This window comes from Centropristis striata, chromosome 2 (assembly GCF_030273125.1).
Source record: "Centropristis striata isolate RG_2023a ecotype Rhode Island chromosome 2, C.striata_1.0, whole genome shotgun sequence".
Classification (NCBI taxonomy): domain Eukaryota; kingdom Metazoa; phylum Chordata; class Actinopteri; order Perciformes; family Serranidae; genus Centropristis; species Centropristis striata.
Window position 1 is genome coordinate 10,967,260 of NC_081518.1, and position 25,696 is coordinate 10,992,955.

Sequence of the window (25,696 nt, forward strand, 5' to 3'; positions counted from 1 at the left end):
CCTAATCCTCCCGGGACAAAGACACCAGTCCATAATCCTGAATCTCCTCCCACAACACATCACAGCAGATTGACTGAACACATCTGATTACATTTTCAATAGTGCTAAAGTGCCCTGAAACTGTGTGCCAGCTATATTCTAAATATGCTCCAAATCCTATCTGACACATGCAAACAGATCTATAAGCTCTGCTTTCAGTAATGTTCCAAGTTTGAGGATCATAGTTTGAGTGTTTGAGGTGAGTTAACCTGGCTAAAATCCTGTTTTAGAAATAAATTAAAGCCCACATCAGCAACTGACATTCGACCCAGGTAGCGCAGCGGTCTTGACTTTAGCCCCTGCTGTCATCTAATAAAGCCCCCCCTCCATCTCCCCCACATCCCTTGGTCTCTATTTCCCTCTCCCTCTCTGGTTATGTAATACTGCAGTTCTGCAAAGCTGCTGATGTGACAGATCCAAGTACCTACACATCCACACTCACACACCCATGCCCTGTGATCAACCAGATCATGCTGTACTCTGTGTGATTGTTGTCATCATTATTGATCATAACATTGATTGCTGTCCTCAGATTGAATTCTGATGTAATGCCACTGAATCTGAGCCATGGTATTTTCCACAGACCTCTACTGGTATGCTGCTGACGTTCCTCTCGTCATTTGTCATAATTTTTTATTCAGTCAGTTTGTGATACTGGATTCCAACAATAGAGAAGGGACAGAGGAAGAGGGAGACAGAGAGGTAGCTGGGTAGCACCATGTGACCTCGCCAGCTGTTGCTGTATGCTGCTGGGAGAAACGGAGAGGGAGGTGAGGGGCAGGAACAGGGGAGAATAAGGGAGGGAGGGGTCGGGGAGCTTGCCGGCACACAATGTGACTGGTGACAATCCCTTCTGCAGAGAGAGAGAGAAAAAAGAGAGAGAGGCAGCAGGGGATGAACACACATACACAGGCAGGGATGTGAAGAGGGAGCTCACACACACACACACCTCCTCCTGATTCAGCGGAACAGATTTATTCGTCACCTCTCTCGGCAGCCTCACGCAGTGAGCCGGCTGCAAAACACAAGACAATCCCAAACCCAGTAGCACCTGCCCCGTCCGTCAACCCGTCTGTCTGTCTGCGCAGATTAGCGACACTGTTACAACTCTGACTGCGTGCTTACTGGCGTCTACTGCGTCTGAGAGACCGAAGGGGGACACGACATCCTGAGAGACGAGCGGCGAATGTGAATGATGGGAAAACTAAAAAGCGAGGACTGCATTGAGCATGGGCCAATGGATAAACTGCGGGACAAATAGATAAACAAAACAAAAAAAGCTCTGTTTCTGCACCTCTACCTAAGGACCCCCTTGCAGGGAGATGTTCATCATTATGGGATAGATGCATAGGTCTGCACGTTGCCATGGATACCAGCACGCGAAAATTCACAGTGCGGAGATGGTTTTCTATCTACCTGAAGAACAAGGCGGCAAGGAACAAGAACACCACTGGCTTCTGTCAACTAGAGGTAAGTCAAGCTGTTTAGACCCCCACCCAGTAGCAGTACAAATTCCTATCAGCCAGAGATTAGTACATGTATGTGAATCTGTGCGTGCTGGAAGGGGGGATTGCATCACAGTTGCACCATGTGAGTGTTTATGTGAATTTCAAGGCCAAAACAGCAGCCGTCTCATATCAACAGTAGATGAGGATGTGTGTGAAGAGTCTATGTGCACATGGGGATGGGTGTGGGAAGAATGTGTGTTATTTGGTTTGTTGTGGAGTGGTTCAGGAGTCATTGCAGCATTGTTACAGCTGTTCCTCTGCCTGTCTGTCAATAATCCAGAAAACAGAGGGGCAGAGAGACACTTTGTTTTGACTAAGAGAAAGAGTGAGAGACAGGCTACATGTACATACAGTCAGAGAGACAAAAACGCTAACAGGCAAACAAGCAACCAGGCAGGCAGGTTGATAGATAAATGAATACAGGCAGATTGATTCAGTGGACAGCCACAGCAGTGGAGGTCTATTTATAGCTCCAAACAAACCAGCATGGAAGAGAGAGAGGCAGTATGCCGTTTGCAGCACATCTACCTGTTTGTTTGAGATATAAATAGAAACCCTTCCGTCCTCTGGTTTTTGTTGTTGTGACCAGGTGATGATGAATCATCTTGAAAGGCTATCTACCCTTTTGTATGATTGTTAGTCTTCCTGGCTGGCAAATGTCTGTCTGCTTGTGTTTATTTACCTGTTCAGCTTGTTGTCCAAAGCATCATCTGTAACATTATGCTTTGATGCTTGTGTGGGGAAGTACTCTTTTCAGTTCCCTCCCCTCCACGGAAAGGGCACAGACGTGGGTTCCATGGCTGGTACTGAGGCCTTGAACCCCTTTCCTTCTGGTGGATGGACTTCATGCATTCAGCTCTGTTTAAAGAATAAAGCAGCAATTAACATCGGACAAATTGCTATTGCACTACTCTCTATGTGCGGAAACTTTTCAGCATTTTACATTTCAAGCCATACACAAAAAAGTGACATCAGAGCTGCCTAGTGATGTTGGGAAAGCTGTGACATTACAGTTTTAGTGTGCAAAAAGCTTTGTTGTCTTTAAAACCATAATATTGTGTTACACAAAGTAACTTATCTGCTTAGAATACAGCTGTCTCTTATTAACAGTGCTCAATTATATTGAATTAAATAATTCAATTTACAAATGGTAATTAGGAATACACAATATATGTTGGTACTGAAATATTATCAGCTGGTACTGGGACATTTTCCATTATATATTATTCTTTATTAATTATTAAATTAATTCTAGACAAACATGTCCTTTAGGTTCTAGACTGGAAAAGACATCTAGTATTTATCTCCATTTTTGAATAGCAAAAGGTATTTTCAAGAGAATGAGTTAAATTCACATATTTCCAATAAGAATATTTTTGTACTTCATGACATTTCTAGAATCAAATGTAATTGTCTTGAAATGAGTGCATCAATCTAGATATACTTATCCTTAATTTCTACAAAATTCTTGATACTTGAAACAACTGGGACAATTTGATTATGTTTCCCTCTATGTTAGCAATAAATCTTGAAAGCTGAATTTGAAACTTACTGTAATGTCTTGCTTTGCTACATGTTTTCGATTTAGGTAAGCTGTACTGCCTCAAAGAACTTACTGTCTTCGCAGAAACGGATTGAAAAGACATTTTTTGTTTTGTTTTGTATGGACTTTGATTACTCTTCCAAATAGAAATATTGTCTGCTGTATTGATTTAATAATAACAATAAAATATATATAGCACCTTTCTAAAAACCCAACGACGCTTGGGCGCTCAAAATGTTCTGACAGTGACAGGCAATATTCTACAAACAAAAATAAAAAATAAAGTAAATATAGAGAAATAACTAACCTTGTAAAATATCTAGTAATTCACACAGTATATTGTGTTGTGCTTCAATCATAGCCTCCCTGAGCAACAAAAACCTCAGGGAAGGAAGGACCACAACAAATCATTAAAAATTTAGCTTATGTAAGTGTATTTGCAACCATTACCTTTCTAGATTTACTAACTCCTGTTAGCTTTTCATACTTGACTGAAAGTGGGCTGTGAGGCTCTTCAAATATAAATGACAAGTTAACAGAATTACAGTATATTGTCACACTGATCAATCTAAGTCGTGCCTTGGGTTGGCAGTTGATCATTTGCTTCACTGAGCAGGGTGAATAGGCTGAAAACGGCAGCTTACATTATGCATCACTGCCGGTGACCTCAGCCCATACCTTTATAGCAATATCATAGTGGCTCATAAATAACAAACTGTCTTTGTGGGCAGAGTGCTTTACTTTATATTTGTGGGGGTTATTTTACGAATATAGATGGTACTTGAACAAGATTTCAACTGTCATTCATCTCATCCTGTTCATGTTTCACCTTTGAGGCAGATGTTGCTCTTTCTCCTCAGTTTTTCTTAGCTTTTTTTCTGTCCCTGTCTTTGTAAATAAACTAATAGTGACATCTGTCTCTCTTTCCTCAGGATGACAGTATACTTAAGGAGATTGACATCAGCCACCATGTTAAGGAGGGATGTGAGAAAGCTGACCCCTCCCAGTTCCAGCTGCTTAAGGTGCTGGGACAAGGCTCCTATGGAAAGGTACACAATACAAATGTTAACCCTAACCACACCTGAATACCTAAACCAAAGCTAACGAAGCCGGCAGGCTCTCTCAGAGCTAATGGATCAGACTCCAGGATATCAGTCTTGACTCTGAAAGCCAAAAATAACCAATGACAACCAATGACACTAGGCCCCATGCCGACCACTGCCTTCAGGCTTTCTGTACTTGCCTTAAGTGCTGCAGTGGGGCAGGACATCTTCAGCTGCACTACCAGTTTATAGCATTAACACCAACTGAACTGTCTGTAAGACGCGATTACAACTGATTCAATGTAATAACTGGACTGCACTAGTACAATGTGTGAAAGCTGCAGAGGTGAGTCATTGTTTTAAAAGTCACAAGTCTCTAGTCGAGACTAAGTCCCAAAACCTAAACTTTGAGTTTCGAGTCCTAAGAGTTAAAATAATAGAATAATAGTGCAATAGAGTTGCAAGTCTATTTTGGTTTTGTCAACATGAGTCTTAAGTAATTCCAGTCTGACTGGAGTCACGTGACATGGACTCTACTAAGGTTGGACACTGATGTTTGGCAATAAGGCCCGTCTTACAGTCAGCGTTGTAATTTACCCCAAAAGTTTGGATGGGGTTGAGGTCAGGGTTCTGTTTGGGACGGTCAAGTTCTGTCACTCCAAACTGGTAAAAATCAGAAGTGCACTATTGCCTGAAATATCATTGTATGCTGTGTAATTTCTCTTAATTTGAACCAAGAGGCACTGATCAAACAGTCCGCACTAGAGGTTAGGGAATCAAGCTTGTAACTGGAAGGTCGCTGGTTCGAATCCCATGACTGACAGGTCAAGAACTGAAGTGCCGTTGACCAAGGCGCCTAACCTCCCACAGCTACTTAGCATGGGGTGTTCACTGGTGTGTCAAAATGGGGTTAAATGCAGAGGTTGAATTTCCCCATTGTGGGACTAATAACGTAAAAAAAAAAAAAAAACAGCCTCAGAAGTAGGTAAAATGGGAAATAGATTTCAACTTTTTTTCACCATATAATCTGTGTGTGTGTGTGTATCGTCACTGCTGAAACCTTCACCAAGTATATTTAGATTATTACAGACCAGAGTGATGACATGTTAGCATAGCTAGGGGTAGCATCAGGTAAACATAGCTAGCTATACTTAAGTGTTTGAAACCATGTTTAACCTTGGTTGTTGTCTCTATCATAGTAAAAAAAAATCTTAATCTGCATATTTTATAAAAACGTGTTGTAGCTAACTTGCTCTTACCTTAGAAGTATAATAAGGGAATAAGGAATAATTAGCAACGACAGATGGGCGTGGTAAAGAGCTGTGGGTGTAGCTAAAGGCATGACCCGCCCTACTACACATTATTTTTGCCCCCCACTTTGCCCGGTGGTCAAAGATCCGCCCTACTCTGCCTCAAGTACTCCTTATCTTCCTTGAGGTTTAGGCATGAGGAGTGAGATTGGCTAAGGTTAGGGTAAGAATATTAAGCTAAGCCAATTAGAGGGAGAGTAGGGCGGGAGTAGGACGGATCTTTGCCACCTCGTTGGGGGAAAAGTAACACCCACTATGCCTCTGATGATGGTTTAAATGTTATAATCTATGTCAGGGATGGGCAACTTAAATGTTGGAGGGGGCCACAGTTTTTATCGACACTACCATGATGATGATGATGATGATGATGATGATGATGGTGATTCCAGGTGTTTCTGGTGAGAAAAATCAGAGGATTGGACAGAGGACAGCTGTATGCCATGAAGGTCCTAAAGAAAGCCACACTGAAAGGTAAAAATGAAGAGGAAACTGATATGTGTATAAAACTTTTATAGTAGAGAAGCTATTCTTCAAAAGAGAAAATGACAAAAGAAAAAAAACCCTTAGGCCTATATTATACTGGGGAAAACAAAGCTTACAAATATGCCTAGAAAACAAAACAAAAGTCCACAGAGGATGCTCTTCTTGTAATTTTTAAGCTTCTTTTCATTTTCAAGTAGTACTTGTAAATGCTGTTTTCTAACGTATTTGTGTGTCTGAAGCATCTAACAATGGAATGAATTACTCAGTCTTGACTGAGACATAATACGCTGCAATAACAACTCTCTTCTTTATTGGGCGCTGAGTGGTAGTTTCTGTTAAGAATAATATTGTGTCCAGGAATAATAAGAGATATTTGATTGGGAGTTCTCTCAGTGCCCTACATTCAGGAGGATTTGGGGTAAACGAGGTTGGTTTGTACTTTTGATGCAGATAAAGTGAATGGGATTATTGTAAATGAGGTTGTACTGTAAAAGATGAGATGTCGTGCTGATTTAGTGTCTTTGTACAAGCTTCAATCCTCTTAGCTGCACCTCTGTAATTTGGATAGTTATGGCCCGTCAAAGAGACAGATGCTGCAATAACACTGCTGTTGTAGTTTCCACTGCATGAAAGACCAGCAGCAGCATGGGATGGTTTAAATCAATTTACATGTTTCAATTAAGTAAATGCAGTGCCATCCTACATAAAACATTTTCACAGTATTAGACGCTTGACATGATTAATCTGCACGCAGATAGAAGTAACTGCATTTTATGTTATTAAACAAATTCTTCTCGCCCCATTATCTCTTTCTCAGTTCGGGATCGTGTCCGGTCGAAGATGGAAAGAGACATTCTAGCAGAAGTGAACCATCCATTTATAGTTAAACTGCACTATGGTAAGTCTGTCTGGTGGTCTCATTTAGGCATTGATTTGAATATTCGCCTCTATGAAATCACAGTGTATTCCCATCTATAACAAGATCCTCAGGCTTTGTTACATTTTCAGGAAATTATTGCAATTTGAGGTGCTACATCCTCTTTTATTAAAATATAAAGGCAGAAAGAAAACAATATGCTAGTTGGTAATACATTTTTTGTAGGAAAGTTCTTGGCTGAATGTTATTTTGTTTCATAAAAATCTTTTCTACTTTAAATGCATCCTCAAAATAACACCACACTGCAATATAGCGTAACTCATATATACCGTGTGTCTGTGTGCATAGCCTTCCAGACAGAGGGAAAGCTCTATCTGATCCTAGACTTCCTCCGAGGAGGAGATCTTTTCACTCGTCTGTCAAAAGAGGTGGGTTTGCTACTGATAGGCTCCCTGGCTCTTTCTTCATCGCCACTAAAAGAATTGCAAGCCTTCACTTTTCAAGATCTATTATGTGCTGTATAAAACTGAATACAGATTCATCAGGAGTGCATACACCTGCCATCATTCTCCTTGTGAACACTGTGTTGATATGACCCCAGCCTCTATTACTGTCATGCTGATCTGTCAACAGATAACTAACCACACAAGCAGGGACACTTTGTCAGGAGAGGCAAACCAGGCAAATGAAAATAGAGGGAAAAGGGCGCTGATGGCCACTCATAATGGCACATTTTGCAAGGTCAAGTGGGGTTCCTTCTCACTAATGTAAGACAGCAAGATATGTGTGTGGTTATTATTATTTTACTAAATGAATATGATTGGGGCCTCAGTAGGGTTCTAGGACTGCCACTGCACACAAGTGTATTGGAGTTTTTTTTCTGGATATCTGGAAGTTTTAAAAGAAAAGTAAGTTAAATGCATCTCACCGTCACCAAGAGACCTATAATCACACCTATATTTCCTAAAAACCTAAATTGAAGTAATATGTCAAATTAAATACTTTGACAATACTTATTAACAAAGTTTAAAATTACCTCTTTATTTTTGAGAGTTAAGTGCCAATTGGAGCCATCCTTCTGCTTTTTAAGTATTTTGCATTTTGTTTCCTGTTTTATTATCTTTTTTGTAACTAGCATCTATGTGTCTTTATTTCTTCAAGGTAATGTTTACAGAAGAGGATGTAAAGTTTTACCTCGCAGAGTTGGCCCTGGCCTTGGACCATCTACACAGTCTGGGGATCATCTACAGGGACCTCAAACCTGAAAAGTATTCATATTTCATAAGTGCTCTGTTTTTTGTATCCATGTTTTTTCAACAAAACAATTTAAAAAGCAGCTTTTAATGTTATTTTTTCCCCAACAGTATTCTTCTGGATGAAGAAGGAAATATTAAGATAACTGGTCAGTGCATCCATCTGTCTTTTTATTGATCTTTTACTTAATGTCATTATTTCTGCTGACACTGTTTCCTCTTTCTTTTTCTCTCTCTGTGTTTCAGACTTTGGATTGAGTAAAGAGGCCATCGACCATGATAAAAGAGCATATTCCTTCTGTGGAACAATAGAGTACATGGCTCCAGAGGTCGTGAACAGGAGAGGGCATACACAAAGCGCTGACTGGTGGTCATTTGGGGTACTTATGGTAAGAATCGTTTAATCTTAAAACAATCCTTTACTTTGGCGGACTATTTTCACTTTAAATGGGCACTTGTGATTGGAGTAAATAGACACCTTTTCTGTTGAGTTGCAAGATTTGTCTAACAGCAGGCATGAATTTACTATTTCATAAGAGCCAAATACTCAGCTCTTGCATAATGTGCCAGTGTACTGGTTTCTCAATTTGGCCTTCTTTTGGCAGTAAAGCTGCTTAATTACCGTATCTGGCAGATTAGGTTCCATCACTTTCTGTAATCGTGCATCTGTTGGATTTTGCTTGTTTTGTTTGCCTGGTGGCTTATTTTTACTAATACTGAAAAGGAGGTTAACATTCACTGACATCTGACAAACAAATAGCTGAACAGTTTGAAATACTCCCTCAGGACTATACAGATTTTGGAAAACTAAACTATAATCTATCCATAACTAATGATGTTGTTTCTAATCACAAAATGTGTCACAGTACTGCATATTTGGGGAAAGTCGGCACAATTGTGGCATTTTTCATTTTTAACTTTTCACGCTTTTAATCGTTCAGAAATTTTTTCAGCAGATGTATTATTTTCAGGAAAACAACCCACATGTGTCTGTTATTATAAACCATGTTGGTTTTACATTTGGAAAACAAGTTGTTAGGAATTTAGCTGAAAGTGGACACTGTCTGATGTTACAATTGAAGCACATGTAACAGTTTTAACAGAAAATCAACAATATCAAGCAACTGTTTTACATTAATTAAATACCAAGGTTGTGGTCGAATAATGTATAAAATAAATTGGTTTTACTGAAACCATTGAGAGATGTCATGTCCTTCCTTGGCAAATGCATTGATTACACTGACATAGTGTAATTTTATGAATGGAAGTTGTAAAAAAAAAACATTCAACCCAAATCTAATTTAGAATGTAATTAAATTAAATCTGACTGAACACAGAGCATTGGCCATTACGGTGTATGCAAATAAAGGAGAACATTAATCTGGCTGTGCACACAGATCTAGGCAGTTACAAGTAACTACACTGGTGCTCATGAAGTTGGAATAAAATATATATTTTTTACCTCTTTCCATGAAATGATTGTAACAATGTGATTTTGTTCTTGACAGATAAAGTGTATAGCTTCTCAAAACTTTATTAATCAATCTCTTGATTGTGATTACTGAAGGATTTCAATAGGAATAAACACAGGATTGCAAACTGCAAACTGATGAAAAACAGATAAATGCAGACAATTGTGTGATTTTTTTTTTAGCTCCACAACATACATTATATTGAAAAAAAACTCTTAATTTATTTTTTGCTGACTATGTTAAACCAGTTTTCTAGCTGCAGATTGGATGAATCCTATTGGTTTTCTCAGGAATGTTTAGTACTGCACTGGCCACATGCTCAAGAGATAGGTGGAATTCACCTAGCGAGAGAAAACTTGTGAGCCACTAAGGCGACTCTCCCCATTTATTATTTTGCATTTTGATAGTTTGAAAGACTGATGTAAGATTCAGGGGTCAATGCTCTAAAATGAAATACATTTTGTTACAACAGTTTGTAAAATCAATTTGTTATTGTATTATTTGTAAATGCATGATGATATTCTTGTATATCTACTGGATTCTCCACTTTGATCATTACTGTTAAAACATCACTTTACAGTTTATGAGTGGGGTTACTGGTCAGTTTGCAGTTTTCATAGATTTGTAGTTTTGACAAGCCCATTAGGTTCATTAAGGTCACAGATTAACAATTGCTATTGCAATCTATATTATCATCCTTTATTATCTTGCTACTCTGACATTAAAATCTTCTGTTTTCCAGTTTGAGATGTTGACCGGATCGTTACCATTCCAAGGAAAAGATCGGAAGGAAACAATGGCGCTTATTCTAAAGTAAGACCAATGCAAACTATTATCTTTTATTATTGGTATCCTTAAAGCTTTTTATTTATGACCAAATCCTAATGTTCCTGGTGGTTTTAAATGTATGGGATGTTGTATCATTTTGGTCATATTTAAGTTGAAGTTTCAGCATCCTCTTTCCTTTTGCAACTGTGTTTCTCTGTTCTACATTCTGACTGATATTTTAAATAAAAACTTATTTCCTAGTTGTGGTTCATTTAAGATAATTTGCCCATATGAACCTTTTATTATCAATCTCAGAATATCCTACAATACAAGAATGAATTGAATAACAAGGTTGTTACAACATACTATAAGAACATAGTTAAACTAGTCCAATACTATTAACAATGTCAATATATCACAGCACTACCCAACATAATACATGTCCATAAACCTGTTTCTTGTCTTTTCTGTACAGAGCAAAGCTGGGAATGCCACAGTTCCTCAGTCCTGAAGTCCAGAGTTTATTAAGAGCGCTCTTCAAAAGGAACCCTGCTAATCGACTAGGTATTATACAAATAATAGGTGGAAACTAACAGGCAAATATGTTTTCACAGTGATAGTACATTGACATTTGTGTGCTACGTTGGATGATTGCCACAGCTTCCACAGTCATCCCAATAATGTTAAGCAATGCCATGCTACATGTGTCCAAGCTCCATGCATTGTACATTTAACAGCACACTGTATTCATGCTCTTTGCAGTTTTATTGAATGTTTTGCCATACTGATGATAGATGTTAACAATGACATCATTCTCTCTATTTTGTCTGAATCTGTGTGGCTGATAGGTGCAGGGCCAGATGGAGTGGAGGAAATAAAAAGACATCGCTTCTTTGCATCAATAGACTGGAATGTAAGTACAACTGAAGAAGAATATTCTGTCATGTACATTCATTTAAGCTCTCCAGTTAACTTGTATTGTATTACATAGTCGTATAATCATTGGCATTATAAACATGCTCTATAAAGTATGCTGAGAAAAGTGACCACAGACTGGAAGTGAAACAAAGTTAGCTTGTTCACACTGAAAAATATTTTTCTGTCAAAGTCATTTCTCATAAATTGCAACATCATGGGACAACAAGGTGTCCTGGAATTTACACATGTGAGATACACGATTCAGATTGGTGGCCGAGGTTCAATTTAAAAACATTTGTTCCCAGAATAACACATCTGAATCATATTGTGGTGACTAGTTGTTCCTGTCCACAAAACCCAACAGCTGTTCATCTACTTCCTCAAGAGTTACCACAATCATGAATCATTTGCTGTCCTCAGTATGAGAATTAGTTTGAAGCAAAATTCCTCACTTCCCTGTCTGCCTGTCATGCCCAACTTTATTGAAACTAATCCTCTTATGTATAACATCATTCTCACAGAAATTTGCTCATGCGCACATGTTCTGGCAACAGACATTACCTGCTATTACGATCCAACCTTGATACCCATTCCTTGGATGTGCATCACTTAAAATAGATTATTCATTCAGCTGTATGCCCTTATGCCCAAAGCTTCTGTTTACCATATCTGAATTATATGTGAGTAACATTCCTGCTGCAGACGCCTCCTACTGCACACCCAACAGGCAGAGCAGGCACTTATGTAACTACGCTATATCATATACAGGATACTTTCAGTTTGTCATTCTCACAATAACAGACAATGCTTTCAAGAAGTACATCTGTACTGTAAATACAACCAGTGTGAATGTGAACAGGGCGTTCATGAATGTAAGAGCTCATGGTTACACTGTTACACCCGTTTCTCTTTTTATGAGAGATGCTCACAAGGCTTGTGACTCCTGTTTATCCGCTGTTGTGAGGAGTGACGGTCTCATTTCTAACAAAATCCACTATTATCTGCTTTTCATGCCCACTAATCTCTGGCCTCACCACCGGCTCTCACTGTACTCCTCGCTACATTACTACATACAAGCCTCTGCCAAACACCACATTTTCCCATTTACAGATGCTGTTGCTGGCATGATGTGACAAGCTATCAATAAGAGGCTTACGTTCTCCTCCATACTATGCTAATTAAATCCCTGTGCTGTGTCAGGCAAACGATTTGCTCTGTTGTCCATCAGAATCTTGTTTGACTTTTCCTCTGTGATCCTCTGGTTTTTCATGAATGTTTGAATGTTTGAATGAGTTTTTTTTCCTAAAGCTTACTAAACTGACAAACTCTGCATCCTCACCTTCCCAGCAGCCGTACTTCACAAAGCAGTGTGTATTACTACACCAAAGAGAAAAAAAAGTGTTTTTCCACTGCTGGTGGCCTCTGTTACAGTTATTTAATGTGATTACTACCCAAAGAGACCCTGACTGACTGACACTACAAGGGCGACACCTGCAGGTCATACTGAGTAATGCACTAAAGTAAAAATAAATACAGTACTCTGGGTTTTCTTGTTTTGCATGTTCTGTAACTGCAAGGTCAAGCCAAGTGTTATTTTACGATCTAATATTAATATTATTATCTTCTAAGTTGCTCTATTCTGACTCAGAACATCATTATATCAACTCTTGCAGTGCGACAAACATTAGTGGGGCATTTAATGTAACTGCTGTGTAACCCAACACATATTTCATTGTTCACAATGGATCCAGTGACTATTAAACACTGCAGTTTAATAAAAAGAAAGCAACGTTTTGTTTGTAGAACAAGTTTATTTTCTTTTTTCTTTTGTTTAAAAAAAAAGAAATTCACATACCTACATCTTTTGTCATACATTTAGTACATTTGTATTACATATTCTAGTACATTAAGACAAATGGTGAGTTAGGAGATGAAAAAATAATTTAATAAAAGTTTTAAATTTTTTCAAATTTGTGCATGTGTATTATTGCTGTTTATACGGTAAATGTTCAAAGTCCACGGTTAAATGAATACATGAATAAAATCTAATAATAATAATAATAATGCAAAAAAAATGATAATGATAATAAAATTAAATTAGAAATAAGATAGTATTTTCCAAATATAGCCTGATTTTGTATAATTAGAGTCAGTGGTATCCTTTTCTGTTTCCTTCATTTTCAGAAAATAAACAGGTAACTATATACATCCAGACAGAACAAAAGTAGTACACAAAAAAAAACATTTGTAGCGGCTCATTGTTTATTTATAGAGACTTTTCCCCCCTTAATTTCTTGCAGAAAACTTATATATGAGGATACATTTTCACCAGAACGTGCATCATTTTGTAGTTGAACCTTGATGACCAAGTGGTTACAGCACATCCCACATTACCACAATGTTCTGGGTTTGATTCCGGCCTTGGAACTTTTGTTGCATGTCATACCCTCTCTATTCCCGTCTCCGGTCTCTGCACTATTAGTAAGCAGTGGCCAATAAGTGCTAATATTGATTATTGTTGTTGTGTTCTGCAGAAGCTGTACAGGAAGGAAATGAGGCCGCCGTTCAAACCTACAGTTGGAAGACCTGAAGACACTTTCCATTTTGACCCTGAGTTCACCTCCAGAACGCCCACTGGTAAATAAAACACACAAAAACATACACACACATGCATATTTTTATATAGAAAAGATGACGGATGCAATACATCTGATGATCTACTGACTTTAGATTCAAATATTAGTATAATTGTAATGTCTACAAGAAATAATGGTAACATATTGTGAGCACATGTTTGTGTCTGTGTGTTTTTGCCTGTCCAGATTCTCCCGGCATCCCTCCCAGCGCAAACACACACCAGCTGTTTCGAGGTTTCAGCTTTGTTGCAACGAATCAAAGTCAGGAGCCTAGTGTTGCTACGGTAGCGGCTTCTCGTCAGGAGGTGAACAACATCAACCCCATAGCAAAGGTACGTGTCTTTAAGAGAGCAGCTCATGTCTCCACATATCTCCTCATCTAATTCAATGATTCACTTCCACAATGATTGGATAACAAATTAACAATGTCAATAAATAACTGATTGTTTTATGAGCTAACTGACAGATAAACAGACTGGATAATAAGTGATTGGCTATTTAATTATGCTGACCTTTCTGGACATTACCCTCGTAAATCAAGCTCAGGCACATTACTCCAGCAAATGACTGCCGAAGCCATTATTCTCTCAGCTAATATATTACTCTGACACATTGGACTATGACAGATATATGAAATATAATGGAGAGTGTGTCTGATTGTTTGCAGCATCTACAAGGTGATGTGGCCTTCAGTGACGTTTATGAGCTTAAGGAGGAAGTTGGACAGACATCGACTTCTGTCTGCAAAAGATGTCTACACAGAGTGACCGCTGTGGAGTATTCAGTGAAGGTAGTAGAGACTAAACTTTTACACAGGGTTCCTTCCTTCCTACAAGTGTTTAAAATCCTTGAGAACACTTTTAATGTGGTGCTTTCAAGGTTTGAAGTGCTTGAAGCTGATTGAAATGTAGGTTATAGAGGCTGCAAAGTCCACTACTTACAAACAGGTGACAATATTTTAAAATCTGAAACTTTGTTGTGATTTGTCAGACTTCTATAGAATGCTGTGACAAAACATACAATAGTTTTGGCTGCTTAAAGCACAATAACATTTAATGTAATGTGAAGAAGAAGATAAATAATCATTATACTGTATATAAATATACAGTTGCCCAAAATTTGGAATACATTTTTTTCTACCTCTTTCCATGAAATAATAATCACAATGTGATTAATTTTTTTGAAAGATAAAGTGTATATCATCTCAAAACTGTATTAATCAATCTCTTCCAAACATATCAAAATGAGAATGAAACCACAATTGACAGAGGATTGTGTCTAAAAACAAAATTATTCCAACCTTATGGGCGACCCTGTGTGTAACCTACCACAGTTGTAAAGTGCTGGAAAAGCTTTAAACGCACTTTGAAAATGCTTGAAAAGTGCTTGAATTGGACTTTGGAAAAGGTGTAGGAACTGAGTTTACAATAACTTATTTAGATATACAACAACATGATGATATTAACATTATCATATTTCCAAAATATTGTTGTTATTCACAGTCTGACCTTCAAATCTTACAAATAAAATGTTGTATTAACATATGTATGAGGTGAACTAGTGATGCGTAGTAGAAAAGGCTGGGATGGCTTAATGAAACAACCCAAACAACACACTTTGTGCATCCTGGCCATGTATATATAGACATTTATAAGTTTAATTTTCTGTGTTTGTTTCTGTTTTTGTGTTCAGATCATTGACAGAGCGAGGAAAGATCCAGCAGAGGAGATTGAGATTCTGTTAAGATACGGACAGCATCCAAATATTATTACCCTGAAGGATGTAAGTGCTGCACACCCACACCTGACACAGTGCATGTTTTTAAAGCGGTGTCAGAAGAGCCTCTTCAGCATTTTTATTACCTTTTATATCTTTATAACCCCTAATTCTGTGTGTGTACTCTTACCATCAGGTGTTTGACGATGGCCAGAGTGTGTTCCTGGTTCAGGATTTACTGAGAGGAGACGAGCTGCTGGACAGAGCTCTGACTGTGCCAAATTTTACAGAGAGAGATGCGTCAGACATCATCTGCACACTGACCAAGACTGTGGAATATTTACACTCACAGGGGGTAAAAAAAAAGCTTAACACAAGACTTCTTTGGATAATTATGCTTGTTTATGCTTGCTAAATACTGTATGTCTGTTATGGTTGAATTGGTTAATCGTGTGTGTGTGCTTTTGTCTCTGTGCCCTTTTAAGGTTGTGCATCGAGACCTGAAGCCAAGTAACATTCGCTATTCTGATGACAGTGGACTCCCAGAATGCATCAGGATTTGTGATTTTGGTTTTGCCAAACAGCTCAGGGCTGAGAATGGCTTATTGATGACCCCCTGTTACACAGCTACGTTCATGGCTCCTGAGGTCAGTATATCAGTAATTACAACAACAAGTATCTGATATGTCACCAACACTTCATGACACTGCTATCAGAAATGCATTTAAAATAATTAATCACACAAACTAATCACATTTCCCCAGGCACTCTACTGAAATGACCTCTGTGTGTGTGTGTGTGTGTGTGTGTGTGTGTGTGTACAGGTCCTAAAAAAACAGGGTTATGATGCAGCCTGTGACATCTGGAGTCTGGGGATCCTGCTCTACACCATGATAGCTGGGTCAGTTCGATGTTAATTATTATTCTAAAAATGATTTTACCCCTGTCAAATCAAAGGTTATTGCTCTTTATGTTCTCCACAGTGAGCTTTTACTGTCGCCAGATTTCATAATGCAAGAGGTTTTAATTTATCATATGTTTTTTACACCAGTTGTAGATTTTAGAAGGCTCCCTTTGGACTAACTTATTCTCTGTTATTGTAATTCACCCAACCTTTGAATTGTTCTCTGTTCTCTAAAACTTATGTAAAACGTATTAAATACTTAAAATTTTTTTGGGTGCAGTTTCAGCCCATTTGCCAGCAGTTCTGAGGACACAGTGGAGGAAATTCTGGCTCAAATCGGCTGTGGGAAATTCATCATCACAGGAGGGAACTGGGACCTGGTTTCAGAAGCTGCCAAGGTTCTGTTTTTTTTTTTTTTTAATTTCATTTGGAGAAAGATACACTTGGTGATTGTGTTGCTGGTACTGTCTAAATATACTAATTTCACCTGTGCTTATTTCTAATAGGACATAGTGATCAAGATGCTCCATGTGGACCCTCACCAGCGCCTGACTGCACCCCAGGTACGATTACTTTGTAATATGACTTGGTATGCTTTATATTTCATATGGTACTGCTACTGCACGTCCCACTGATGCTACTTTTCATCCTAATAGTTTTTACTATAGTACTGACCATTTACAAACTTGACTGGAAGCATTATTGAATACATACAACATATTACAGTGTATATATATATATAATATATATATATATATGTGTATATATATATATATGTATATATATATATATTAACTTGATGTATTGTTGTTGCATGTATCAACGTTAGGAGCAGTCTTTTAAAAAAATATCAGGAAATAATTTTTGCTGTGATGCCCATTAGGTTCTTCGTCACCCCTGGATTGTAGACAGAGACCAGCTCTCTGAAAGAGCTCTCAGCAGACAAGATGCTCTCACTGTAAAGGTCAGCCCTGTGTCCATGTCTATACAGAAAATATTATCAGAACATCACATAAAAAACTTGTTATTGTCAGTTAAGTGTGTCTGAGTGTAGCCATATAATAACGGTACGAGAATGATAGTTTAAGGGGAGAGACTACAGGTGAATATTGTTAAAATGTTAACAAATAGTTATCATCAGGAAACTTCTCACTTACATTAAGACATTTGTTTGTTGTATGAAATCTCCAAATGAACTACATGCAGTAAAATAAACACCCCAGTGTGTACTTTGAATGTTTTCTTTTACATGCTATGGAAGTAAATATCTTGATCAACAATTGAACTGCATGAAAAACATTTTTTTTCCGTGCCTAGTGAATGCACAGTTTATTGAAAAACAATTGCCAAAATTGTGATTTATTTTGCCAATCGGAAGGGCTGAGGAAACACTTAGGCCTCATTGTATGTAATATTTGTGAGAGTTTGTATGTGGCAGGATTTTTTTTGCCGTAAATGACTGAGCTGTGAAATAAAGTGTGATTAGAATCTTTTTTTATTCAAAACAGAGTTCATGTCAGCATCAGCAAAACCTGTAAGCCTTTGTAATTCTCTGTCTGTCCATCGGGTGGCACTGTCTACCACCAAATTCAGTTTCTGAACAGATTAGACCACTATTAATATGATTGCATATGTTCTCCTTTTTGTTCCACCAGGGGGCGCTGTCTGCCACCTACTCTGCTCTGAAGCGCTGTGCTCCTGCTCCGGTCCTGGAGCCGGTTCAGTCCTCCAGCCTGGCTCAGCGGCGAGGAATGAAAAAACTTGGGAGTCCCAAACTAAATCCAGACCCTAAAGAAAAGGAGTAGCCTGATAAATCTGTATGAAACTCAAAACAAATTCAACATGGACCACAAAATAAAAGCTTTAGAAAAGGATAAACATTGTTCCAAAGTGCCCATAAAATGTATCAGATTTTAAAAAATCCCATCACAAAGGAACTAAGCTAAAAACTAAATTAATTTTTAAACAAATCTGATACTGTGCAAAATAACATCCATCATGTGCACCTGCACTTTTCAATCTGAACAAACCCAATGGCTTGAATGAGTTGACTATTATTGTGCTAAAATGAATCATTCTTAATCCTGAACACAGAGGGTTTTATTTAGTCACACTGAAGCCTTTGTCGATCCTTCTGGATTTGTCTTGTGGGTATTACAAACTCACTTTGAAAGTCACCCTTGATTTCAACTGGTTGAGAAAACCTTTTACCTAAATTATATACTCACTTTAATTTTAAGCCCGACTCTCAGAAGAAAGCATTTCTCAAAGTTTGGTCATGGCAATAAAAGTGTCAGGAACTAATGTGCAGCTGATATCAAAGTGAACACATGGACATTTTTTGGTCCTACATGTACAATAAGAGGTTTAGTGCAATATACATAGACTAATTGTCCATATCCTTAGCAGCTCCAGCAGCTAATGTGAGACAAATTAGTCTGGTCACCAAAACAAAAAAAGCAGTATTCAGTGCCACATATATGTCACAAGGAGTTCACATACATCAATACTGTCTTCCACAGTCATCGCTCTGACATATAGTATCTAACTATAGACATAGGTTTGTTAGAGTGTTAGCTTGTATTTGAAAGAGTACTCTCACTCTGATTATAGGATTTTTTTCTCTGAATTCTACAGACTTATGCATGTTAAAAATGTAAATAACCTACCAAAGGGAATCATTGAGTTAACAATGCCATTGAAGTCTTATTGTTCATACTATGCTTAATAATTTTAAATGTATGTATTGTTGTCTTCCATAAATACAGCCTTGTAAAATGTATTGTTAAATGTATCGCACACACTGAATTTCCCAGCTCAGATAGAACAGTGGGTTATGAAGGAATTTATGTTGAACGTAGTTTGTTGTGTTTTTTTTCATAACATATTCCAAATGTTATTTGGCCTAAGAGTAGTCATGGAGAGCATCATAAGACCATTTGGTAAAAGTCACAATCATAGCAAAACTCTGCAGCCTACACTGCTTTGTATTATGAACTCAGCATTCAGTGTGATAGATAATCTGTCAGTGTGTGCAAGTAGCTGCCGGTACACTTCTGTTTGCTGTTAGTGTCTGAAAGCCAAAATGTTTGAGAGCCACTGTGTCAGAGGATTGTATATACTGTCTATTGCTGCTGCCCTGATTGTATCTAATAAGTTGTACAATCAATAATACGAGGTAAGACTGAACAGGGTGTTTTGCAGACATGAGTAGCACACTTTGTGTTGTATGATAACAGTGTTATACTGTGTACCAGTAGGAATGTAGATTATGATGCTCCACAGTTAATATGCATACTTACTGGTCAGAGGTAAAACAAAACATATTGTGAGGTGTAACCAAAAGTACTGTAGCAGAGATACAGTCATTCTGTACATATGGTGTTTGCCGATACGCAGGCTGTTTGTGTTGTGATGCATTGCACAACTGTGAAAGGTGGAGCTGGGGCTGATGCAACTAAGAGTATGCAGATCAGGTTGTAGATATTGTGCCGTACAACCACGAGTTCCAGGTAAAGCTGTAAATATTGTTTACTAATCTAGATTGTACATATCGTGTTGTACAACTATCGGCAAGCAGGAAGACTGTATATATTGTGTTTGCAGATATATAGAGATTGTACATAATATATTGTGTCGTGCATCCATTGCTCTGAGTGTACATACTGTCTATACCTGGCCAATCATTGAAATTATTGGCTAGAATGCCAAAGTTTTACAAATAAAAGAAAATAAAAGAAACACAGCTGAAATAAGTGAAGCATTTTATTTTATTCTTTAAATCAGAGTATATCACATGAAATAAACTCATAGATAACAGCGCGTTTTTTCTAAAGCAAACATTTTGACTTGTCCTTCAAGTAAGATGCCATATTTGACCCTTTCTAGTGTTTTACCAAAGTAATTAAGTACCAAAGTAAATAGCATGATATGTTCAAAAATATAATAAAAACACTATATTACAGTCTGTCCAAAAAAAACAAAAAATAAACGCCATAGTATAGAAAAATGTAAAAAATTTTTTTTAAAATATTACAGTTTTGTTTGTTTTTTTTTTACCAAAAATGGATACAAAGGTTTTAGAATACTACCCTGATCATGGTAATTGTATCGTATGTTGTAAAATACTATACATGAATATGAAAAATGGGGGAGAAACTGGTCATCGTGAAGTTCTCAAAAACCCCCATCATAAAACACCATATTATAGTAAAAATTAAAGGAAAAAAATAAAGTATAGTATGGCAGAACTTTTGAGTGAGTATTCTCATAATACGTTATTGGTCTCAATTTCTAATTTCAAGTTTTCTTCAATACAGGATGATGTTCAGTTTTTAAATAATGGCCCCCATTCAGAGTAAACACTACACAGTGCGTTGTGTGATGTCTTCTTAAAGCTTTTAATTCAAGTGTCTCAGTAAGCTGTCACAATGTGACAGTGATCCAGCATGCACTGTGCCAGGATCCTGAAATTGAAGGAGCTAATTGGAATACAGTCATCATTAATTACTATGACCCATCAAAATGATGTCTGTGAAAAAGGTGTATTAGCACAGTGCAATATTCAACATTACACCTCAATCCAATAAAAAAAATGTGGAGCTTAAAGGATGAAGACAGCACCTAAATCTCAAAGCAAGAACTGGTTAGAATGAAGCGAAAGATCAATTGTGAGGGGTGAGAGGCAGCAAGAAAAGTTTGTACCTCATATTATTATTATTATTATTATTGCCTATTTTTATAAAAAATAATTACATTCCACTCAAAATATAAAGTGTAGGGAGGTGGAAACATAATCCGTAACCATAACTGTACAAAAGCGTGCAAAAAAAGAAGATGGGAATTATTTACAATATCAATATTTCATTTTTTATTTAAATAAATAAATAAAGCATGGTAATGATTACCACCAGTATATCAGAACACCCCTGATTGTACAGTTGCAGTTAAAGACAGGCAGATTAGTGAATAAAGACATGAAATACTAAAATTAATTTACATATAACAAAGTAAACAGTCTTTTAAATTCTGCAATAAGCCATCAGGTGAACTGTGAAAAAGTGGCTAGAAAGTGATTGTGGTACCCATGTCTGGGCACTACACTATTGTGGACTTTGGGTTAAAATTTCTCCTGAAATATCCTGCAGTTTTTTTGTAACAAGCCATAAATTATTTAAAGTTAATTTAAAAAAACAGAAAATACGTTTTTTGGCAACACAAAGCCTCTCTCAAACTGACATTTATACATAAACCTAACATCTGAGACAGGTGTTGGTGCATTAGAATACTCCAATGTGAATTTAGACGATGAATTATAGCAAATACGTAAAAATAATAAAAATAAAAATAATTAAAAAAAAGTAAAATCTAAATCTGCCCTGGAATACTTTATTTTGTCACGTTATTTCAAATACAATCATATTAGTTACGAGTATCACTTGAATCACTCCAGTCCGAGCCTCTCGTAGACGCGCAGCTCCCTGGTGGTCTAGTGGTTAGGATTCGGCGCTCTCACCGCCGCGGCCCGGGTTCGATTCCCGGTCAGGGAACTAAGTTTTTGCTGGGATGAATAAAGTATCTTATCTTATCTTATCTTATCTTATCTTATCTTATCTTATCTTATCTTATCTTATCTTATCTTATCTTATCTTATCTTATCTTATCTTATCTTAATGTAGTTTTATGTTCAATACATTCTCATTGCATAGCTTTTTCCAGATCCTATTGAATGTTTGCAGCAATTTTGCCGGCAACACTAAGACACTCTTGATATTGAATACTATAAATATACTTTTAGCTTCCCTGACTTGACCTTATAACTATTAACAATAACTTTCTTTGTGATTATAATTATTTCTAAATTAGTCCTACCTGTTTTTATTTTGAAAGGTCGGTCAAACTGCATGCATTAAAATCAAAACAAGAGAATTACTAATAACTACCAGAGGTGGAGGAAATGTATATTATTTGCTTTGTCTTTGATTTGTGTGAATTGTTATGTAGTTTTAGGCTTTAAGAGTTCTGTTATTCTTTCTATCCATGATAATGTCACAGCTAGCCACTAGATGGCAACCAATCATAGCCTTTGCTCCCACTTTCTCTCTTTCTATTTCTTCCCAGAAGTTGTCCCTTTAGAGCCATAATCCCCCCAAAAAAGAAGCAAAGAACACTTTAATTTATATCAACCACCAGGCTCACACTCTGTTCCATAAAAGCTTTTAGCAGGCGCTGAGCTGATGTGTCAGGTGGGTGTGGCAGGCTCATCAGCCCTGACATTTAAGTGCAGTAGTGCTCAGAGCAAAAGGGATTGTAGGATATGAGTAGATACAGATGACAAGCCCCCCTGCGAAGATGATTGCAGTGGAGTGACAAGAGGAGACCAAACAACAGATAGAGGAAGGAGAAGGTGTCGTGAGGGGAGAGATGAAAGGCAAAAGAAAGAAGAAGAGCTTCGAGAAACAATAACTCAACCCAACAATTACAGCTTTGTCAGAATTTTGATTATCTTTCAAACAGGAAGAACTTCAAAATGTACTTTCTCATCTTATTAAAACTCTGTATAATGATGTTTATAGTCTATTGCAAGATAATATTGTCACACTTGTGTAGCTTGAACAAATCATATAATTTCACTCTGACATACAGTCCATTAGTTATAGAGTCAGCTTTGTTCTTTATTGTAATGACTGTCTGAATGTTTAGGTCCTTGTGATGCCAAAAATGCTAAAGTGTCGTTGAACAAGATACTGAATAATTACCCACTCTGAAGGTGCTGCTGTGTAGCATTACTTGATCTCTGACCTTTCTGAAAATATGTCAGTAAGGCATTATATTTTTAAATATATGCTAAATTACATACATTTCAAGAACAGAAATCTGAACATTTTTCAACATTCTTATTTCATTTTGTTCAGATAGTAGTCATGTTTTTGCTGAGGAAATATTGGATATCTCTTTCATTACTCATAAATCAGTCAACAGCCAACATATTGGGCATGTTGTTAGGAATGAAATATTCTATGAATTAAAATATGGATGATATATGATCATAACAGACCCAGGAGTTGAAACCTTCAGAATATAGATATCATTTAATTTCCGACTCAGAGTATAAGAAAAAATTGAAAATGTTCTCCTTTGGAGAAAACAGCTTTTAATTATTATGTAATGTAAAAATGTCATACATTTAGCAAGACGCTACAGGCGAATAGGAGAAAACTTAAACCAACATATAAAATTTCCCCAGGTGATTACTTACATTAAAACATTCAATTTTTGTATTACAAGTTTTCTGAAACTTTATTTTCAAATGTACAAATGAGGCATTATCCAGTGCTAACTTATGGTGAATTTAGGAGAAATCTTCAGACATAAATAAACAACGTGTAGTAAAATAAAAATCTGAATTTGTAGTTTGGATGCTTTTTTTCAGTTCCCTGACAGAAGAAACACTCTCAAAATTGACTGGGTATGAAAAAAATGATGGTTTTGTCTGTAGTTTTTTGCCTCAAGAATACACAAAACACCATGAAGTCAAGTGAAGAAATGTTTGGCAGCAATCTGCAGATTATGCAGGCAGTTATTCTTGGAGCAATCCTGTGTACTCCACAACTAACAAGCTTCAGATCATCAAGCTCATCATCTCTTCATCATCAACAACATATTTCAGTTTGAATACTACAGGAGAGGCAGTCATACTGTCCTCACTGTAGAAAAGAATATGTAGGAAATTTTAGAAAATTCTGGGGGGAAAAAGTGTTAAGTACTAATTACTGCATCCAACATACAGGAGAAGAGGGTACTATTTATCACAGTAGGTGCTTTCTATCGTGGCGGATATAACAAAGATGGCATGAATCACATTTTATTCTGAGGGATTAAAGACTAAAGAGATGATGCTTATTTTGCGATTAGCGTAGTATTAAAAACTTGGATTTTACAACATTTGAAAGATGATTAATGGATATATTGCAAAATATCACTTGATGTCCACTGACAAATATATAACTGGAACTATTATCTATTTTTCTATCTATTAACAATTATTTTTATTTTTTCCTGAAACACTTAGATATCACTTTATGCTTCAAACACCTAGTTAAGAAATTAATATAAAAATCGCTTGTTAATTTATGAAAGCAATTACACATAGTTTTATGCAGAAAGCAGAGCCATCTAGTGGATCTCCAATTTCACATTTTCTATGAAGGTAATAAAAGCTTTTTCATATTTCACATTTAGTTATGGATGACACAGTGTCATGATATATCTCCAGTCATTCTGGCTACAAAATAAGTAAAATAAAGATGATACTGATTGATACTGAACTGGCTTTTAAATGTAAAATGCATTCTCTTGAAGATACACTCTCTCGTGTATCTGTATCTGTTCCTCTTCTGCTCAACATTCCTCTTCTGTCACAAAACAGAGTTCTGAAGACAAGCGACATACACACTCTGACATGGACGGAGATCCCACCACCTATGGCGCGCACACACACACATACACACACACACACACACACAGACCCACGGACACCCTGTGGCACTACAGCTAGACCTGCCACTCGGACGTTCACCGAATCAGACGGACAAATCTCTAACAGACGGCTCCTGACAAAGAGATTATCACCGTGACAGGAGAAGTGTGTGCAGCTGTGGGTGGTGGAGTTTACAGTGGCGAGGTGGGGGTGGGGAGCGAACTCTTTGTGCATTCACACATTTGGCTCTTTTCTCACCAGAGCAGCATTTGGAGTCAAAGTCAAACTTAGTTCAGTCTCTGTGAGATATGTGCAAATTGTCGATCGTATGTACGCTTGTCCCTGAGTCTCTGAGAGACAAACAGACAATACACATACAGTAAAAAATTAAATATTTTACTGTGTAAAATAAGATGAAGGGTGATTCACTTTGCAGGAGAATCAACTCTGAAGTTATGGAGGTTAATAGAAGGTGATAGGAGGAAACTAGAGGATGTTGTGAGATCAGAATAAAACACACTAGTGGATAGGTATAGTAAATGACATTTATCTTATGGAGAGGATTACCCTCTCCCTTCGCCTTCAGAAAGATAAATGTATTAAACTGTGGTCCAAGTGGGTTAAATATGTTAATCTGGAACAGACAGAAGTACTGTAAGGATGACCCTGTAGTGCTGTTTTGTACTGTAACATTGTACTATGTTTTATTGGGTCTAATGATTAGTTTGTATTACTTATATTTCATTT

The 25,696-nt window shown here is 37.2% G+C and overlaps 2 protein-coding genes and 1 non-coding gene across 3 annotated transcripts in view; 2 read left to right on the forward strand and 1 right to left on the reverse strand.

The window, feature by feature from the left end:
• The window catches only part of LOC131984178 (myomesin-2-like), a 44,528-nt gene extending 42,127 nt beyond the window's left edge, over positions 1 to 2,401 (reverse strand). The window contains 1 exon segment of the mRNA XM_059349085.1: positions 2,230 to 2,401. The gene's annotated coding sequence lies outside the window, so the exon portion shown is untranslated.
• rps6ka2 (ribosomal protein S6 kinase, polypeptide 2) lies at positions 982 to 20,216 on the forward strand. Its single transcript, XM_059349088.1, has 22 exons — positions 982 to 1,509; positions 4,023 to 4,139; positions 5,833 to 5,914; positions 6,744 to 6,824; positions 7,152 to 7,231; positions 7,965 to 8,071; positions 8,168 to 8,205; positions 8,303 to 8,445; positions 10,271 to 10,341; positions 10,772 to 10,860; positions 11,145 to 11,209; positions 13,749 to 13,851; positions 14,037 to 14,182; positions 14,518 to 14,640; positions 15,543 to 15,632; positions 15,763 to 15,921; positions 16,052 to 16,213; positions 16,391 to 16,467; positions 16,751 to 16,868; positions 16,977 to 17,033; positions 17,354 to 17,434; positions 18,126 to 20,216. The coding sequence occupies exons 1-22, from the start codon at positions 1,405 to 1,407 to the stop codon at positions 18,273 to 18,275; spliced, it is 2,244 nt and encodes a 747-aa protein (XP_059205071.1). The 5' UTR covers positions 982 to 1,404; the 3' UTR covers positions 18,276 to 20,216.
• A 1,731-nt stretch (positions 20,217 to 21,947) lies between these two features.
• trnae-cuc (transfer RNA glutamic acid (anticodon CUC)) lies at positions 21,948 to 22,019 on the forward strand. The gene has a single exon. It is a non-coding gene; the product is annotated as a tRNA-Glu (tRNA).
• Positions 22,020 to 25,696: the final 3,677 nt, after the last annotated feature.

Bases quoted from the DNA above. Each gene is read 5' to 3' on its own strand.
- rps6ka2 (XM_059349088.1), top strand. From the start codon at position 1,405: ATGGATACCAGCACGCGAAAATTCACAGTGCGGAGATGGTTTTCTATC. The intron at 4,140-5,832 runs GTACACAATACA...TGGTGATTCCAG, and splicing joins GACAAGGCTCCTATGGAAAG to GTGTTTCTGGTGAGAAAAAT. The intron at 17,435-18,125 runs GTCAGCCCTGTG...TTGTTCCACCAG, and splicing joins AAGATGCTCTCACTGTAAAG to GGGGCGCTGTCTGCCACCTA.